The 4,846-nt window shown below is 43.6% G+C and overlaps 1 protein-coding gene across 1 annotated transcript in view; it reads right to left on the reverse strand.

Annotated features, from left to right (window-relative positions):
* MOGAT1 (monoacylglycerol O-acyltransferase 1) overlaps positions 1–843 on the reverse strand; it is a 28,172-nt gene extending 27,329 nt beyond the window's left edge. The window contains exon 1 of the mRNA XM_019503656.1: positions 430–843. Coding sequence (XP_019359201.1) covers positions 430–651 — 222 coding nt within the window. The 5' untranslated portion in view covers positions 652–843. The remainder of the gene's footprint in view (positions 1–429) is intronic.
* Between the last annotated feature and the right edge of the window lie 4,003 nt (positions 844–4,846).

The raw sequence follows: 4,846 nt of genomic DNA on the forward strand, positions 1-4,846 counted from the left end.
CTCCTCTAGCCCCCCCCCCAACCCCTTACTCACCAGCACTGGAGCCCTGGTGCTGAACATGCAACCTGGCCGGCCGCATGTTTCAGCACCAAGGTGAGGGGCCAACCACGGAGACGTTCTGGCAGCCAGAGCATTTCTGTGGAGGACCCAGCCGCTGGTTGCCTCAGGGCATGGTCTAGGACCGTGCCCTGCTCCACTTTTTTTGGTTTCATTTTTTTTGGATCAGGGGTCTAATTTTCTCCCTGCACAGCAAACTTGCAATGCGGGGAGCATTTTTTCATTCCTGCACATGCCTCTTGCCCTGCCTCAAAAGGGGTTTGAGGCCGGGAAAGAAGCATGTGCGCGCTCATCTGGATGCACCCAAAATGTTCATCATAAAAGCCTTCTCAGTTTGAGTCTTCACAATTTGTCATGAAAGATTTTACTCACGTGAATTGGAAAGTAATCCCTGAAGAACCTCCAAACAGACCACCTTCTGACCCACTGTGATCTTCTCCCTCCAGCCTGTGGTGTCTCCCAGTCAGAATAGAGCCATAGTACATAGAGAGCACCCAGGAACCAATAGTTTCCAAAAAACAGGATCACAAAGACTCCACAGCAACACTGTGCTACAAGCCACAAGAGAAAGACAATAGGGAGCATTTGAGTCATAATATTTGAAAACAATTAATATGACTATCTTGGCTTCCATTGCAGAAAATACTTCTGGTTCTTCTCAATACAGATGTGCTGATGTTACATAGCACTTTTCTTCATGTCCCAATAACTGAAAGAGGATTTCTTTTGTGGTTTATTAGTATGCAAACTAATGGTTCTTATATTTACATTTTTCAAAAATTCTAATATAATAAAGGGCTTAGTCTGTCTGTACGTCTGTAACACTTCTGGCCAATTGCACATGCACTGCTGAGAGGGTGGGTGGAGACTGGCTGCTCAGGCCCAAGTTTGAGCTGCTGCCGGGGAAGTTTGTGGTGGCGGTAAATCCGTCCCAGCCACCTGAGCAGTGGGGCTTCCCCACACCTCCCTGCCTGAGGTGAAGGGGGGGAGGTAAAATGGTGGCAGCGCCCCCAACACCCATTCCTGACACCCCCCAGAACAGCCAGCAGAGAGGTGGAGGCAAAAAGGTAATGATGGTGGCGGCTGTTGGTTGGGGCTGTACCTTGGGCACGGAGGGAGGCTGGCTGCATGGGGTGGTGACGGGGGGTGGTGGTCATGGTGGCAGCTGTTGTCAGGACCAGGCAGCAGGGAAGGAAGGAGAGAGGGGAGGCCCCGCTGAGAGGCAGATGCAGGTAGGGGGAGGGAGCCCGTGCAACGGAGGCAGTGGTGGGAATCTTTACATGGCCAGCCCCAAAGGGGTGACCACGTAAACACTCCCTGAAATTCATCATTGACGGGCAATTAGCTAGTTACGCAATATAAGTCTCACCACAGGGAGGATCTAGAACCCTCAGATTTGGTTCTGTTTTCATTCTGCATTGTAAAACCAGGAAAGCCACTGGGGTTCACTGGTGGAGGATATCCAAAGGAACTGCAAAAATAAGTTGGCCTATTTTGTATTATGCAAATTTTGCAGTTAGAAGAGGAGCAGCCCAAAAGGCACTTCAGCTGTACTGTTTCTCTACTAGCACACAACAGTGAGAATGACTTTGTAAAGATGCTGATCACTTCAACCTTAACAAATGAGTGAATGGGAGCAGTCACCACCCCTTCTAGGATCAGGGGACAGGGCTGAGCATTCAATTACATGGTAAGGAGCTTGGAGGGAAAAGGGAGGAAACAAGACTGAGCAAGGTCTTAATATTCAAGTCAATGAGGTGAGGGAGCATGGCTAATATCCAGTAAGACCCCCTGGACAGAGCTCTGGGCTGAGACTGTGGAAGCTGTAGCTTTGTCCCTGTATCTCTCACTGTCCTACTGGGTGACCTGAGAAAGTTACTTTCCTAGTCTCCTTGCCTCATTTTTTTCTATCCATAAAATGAAAATGATGTTTCTAACTTCCTCAGTAAAGCACTTGGAGGGTGATGAGCACTAGACAAGATTTGAGTGTTATTAAAATTAGGTTCACTTTTAGATCACATCTGTACTATTAGTGCTGCTACCCTGTAGGTCCGACAAAGCTGGCGGACCTCCCTGGGCTGACACAAATCTCCCCTTTCCCTTGACTGGAGGAGGGCTGGGGCCCAGCTTGGGCATCTTCTCAACTGTCCAAAAGGAAGGAGAAGGCCCTGCCAGTGGGCCTCCCTGTGTGGGCAGTGCCCTAGGGTGCCACCAAAAAAGGAGGGCGGGGAGGGCTATAAATCTCATACATACTGAAAATGCAAAAACCCTTTAGCTGCTGTGTGAAATGAAAACTTCATAATTTTACAAGGAAACAAAATTTACTACCTGAAACCACAGACCCTGCTCCTGCCTTTGTTCAAGCTAATTTGCATTCCAACAGAGCACAGAGATAGCCGGCCACAAGAGAGATTCTTGCCCAGAAGAGCATTTCATCTTTCCACTCTTCTGTGAAATATGAAACATCATAACCAGAAAGAAATAAGATTCTACATCCTGCTTACCACCAGACAATTTCAAGGTAAAGAAACATTTCCAACTTTTCTCTGAGCCCAGTTTGCACAAAATGAACTGTTCCAAGCAGGAGACTTTACCACACTTGCAGCAATCCTGTGAAATGTGAATTTTCATTTCTACCAAGGAGAATTTTTACAATCTTTGCAATCTCCTGTGCCTGATTATGGGTGTATGTGCCTGAAAGCTTGCAAATAAAGGGTTTTTTTTTGCAAATATCTAGTTGGTCTAATAAAAGATAACCTCTGCCACAAATTTTGATTCTAAAACCCTCTTAAGGTGTTCTCAGAGCCATCCTACAGTACTTACTTTTAGAACGCAAGATCAGATTAAACAAAGGAGTAAGTACAACAGCCTAATATAACTGCATAGGTAGGGAGCACACTCATGTGGATATTTTCTTAGTTTGCTATTTCCTTGGTTTGCTGAGGTACGTGAATTTATAACAACTTATTAGCTAGAACATTTAACTTTGAGGTCAAATCTTGGAACTCTTAGAAAGGACACTCTAAACCAATACCATCCTTTGAGGTGCCTTCGGGATGTGACTGTTAAGTAGCACCTGTAGCAACTCAAAATGCTATATACAAAGTTGATTAAAACTGACATCCTGCAACATTTGCTGCCCTCCACTACTTAATGCAGAAAATAGAATAATACAAAAAAAATTAAAGCAATGAAGCAAAGGACAAACTTATTTTAGAGGATAGAAAGAACAATTATGTAGATGCCATGCTAAATGGGGACTGTAAAATCTCTGGGCTTGGATCCATGCCTTCACATGTGTGTGAAGCAAAGTTCTTTTGGTAATATCTTTTGTTGGATCGAATGTATAGTTGAAAGAGGTGTTAGACAGTTTTCAGGCACAAAAAACCCTTCTTCAGGTCTAGGAGCCAGATTACAGTGGTGACAACATATGAAGGATGCCAAAATTCATTATTTGCAATGAAATATCCACAATAGGGAGAAAAAAGAAACCAGACTGCACAATGACCTATAACATTTCATATGCGTTTTTAGGATTTAGCACAATACGCATCATATTTTGTGACTGATAACATTTTATGATCCATGCTGTAAACTTAGGCAGAAGACAAGACTCTGAAATATGTAGATGGACCTAACATTAGGGCTAATTTGCTTCTGCAAGTAGTAGTGGTCTTTTAAGAGACTAGACCATTCAGTTGTGGAACTTATGGTGTCAAACAGGTTCTCAATAAGAAATTTAGAAAACTTGACTGCTTACTTGGGTCCAAAAACCTAACGAAGTCAATGGAAATGAATTTCCATTTATTTTAATAGGTTCCAAGGCAAGCCTCACAGATAGCCTCTCACAACCAGGAGGATCCTATAGCACTCTACAGAATTGGGAAAACGTGTGGATATCATGGAAAAGGGAGGCTCCACCTTAACCAACATCGAGAACATGGACAACAACATGTTAGGGTCCAGCTTCAAGAACTTCTGAGACAAGCTGCAGGAGCATTCAAACACCAGCACCGTTGCACAACAGAGAACATGAATAAAGAATAACTTTGCCATCTGAAGAGACTTTCTAGGTCCTTTAGTGAGAACTGATATCCAGCCAAGATTCCAGGTTTAATACCATCACTTTTGAATAAGTGACATGGGATCTTTAATTAGCACAAATGGGTGGGGCCTTGGTTTAGGTCTCATCCAAAAGGTGGTAAGGAGAAATATTTTCCACAGTTCTTGTTGAAAGGATTCTTGGCATGGCAATGACTCAGTGTAGCATTACATGGTTTATTAGCCTTGATAACTTTTCACCTCCTTGGCAAGGCACTATATACATACATGACCTTGATACATGAAAATTAAACACAGGGGCTATAAAAAAAAAATAAAAATAAATATATATAGCAGGTCAGACATTTCCTCAATGTACAAAAGATCATATAACACATAGGCCAAAAGACTTTTCTTGTGCTGAAACAGGACCCAATCTTGCAAGACACTGAACACCTTGAGAAATACTGAGCACATTCCTTTCACAATGTGAGATAATGATGCTGTGTCAGCCCATCTTGGAAAGAGGCCAATACTTGGTAATCCCCCTTCCCCTATTTTGTAGCACTTCAGCCATTTTTTAAGTGCTTCCTTGGTTATGAACCTCTTTATCCTTGCTGTTTGGAGCATTACAAAGGCTCCTGGAGTGCTTCAAACAGCACACCTGTTCATAGCAGTCATAGCTGAGGCAGGTCTCATACAAAAAACCTGAGGGAGAGAAAAGCATTTTTTTTGTTTGTTCGTTTGG

The sequence above is a fragment of the Gavialis gangeticus genome, unplaced genomic scaffold (assembly GCF_001723915.1).
Source record: "Gavialis gangeticus isolate Ggan-Ray unplaced genomic scaffold, GavGan_comp1, whole genome shotgun sequence".
NCBI lineage: Eukaryota > Metazoa > Chordata > Crocodylia > Gavialidae > Gavialis > Gavialis gangeticus.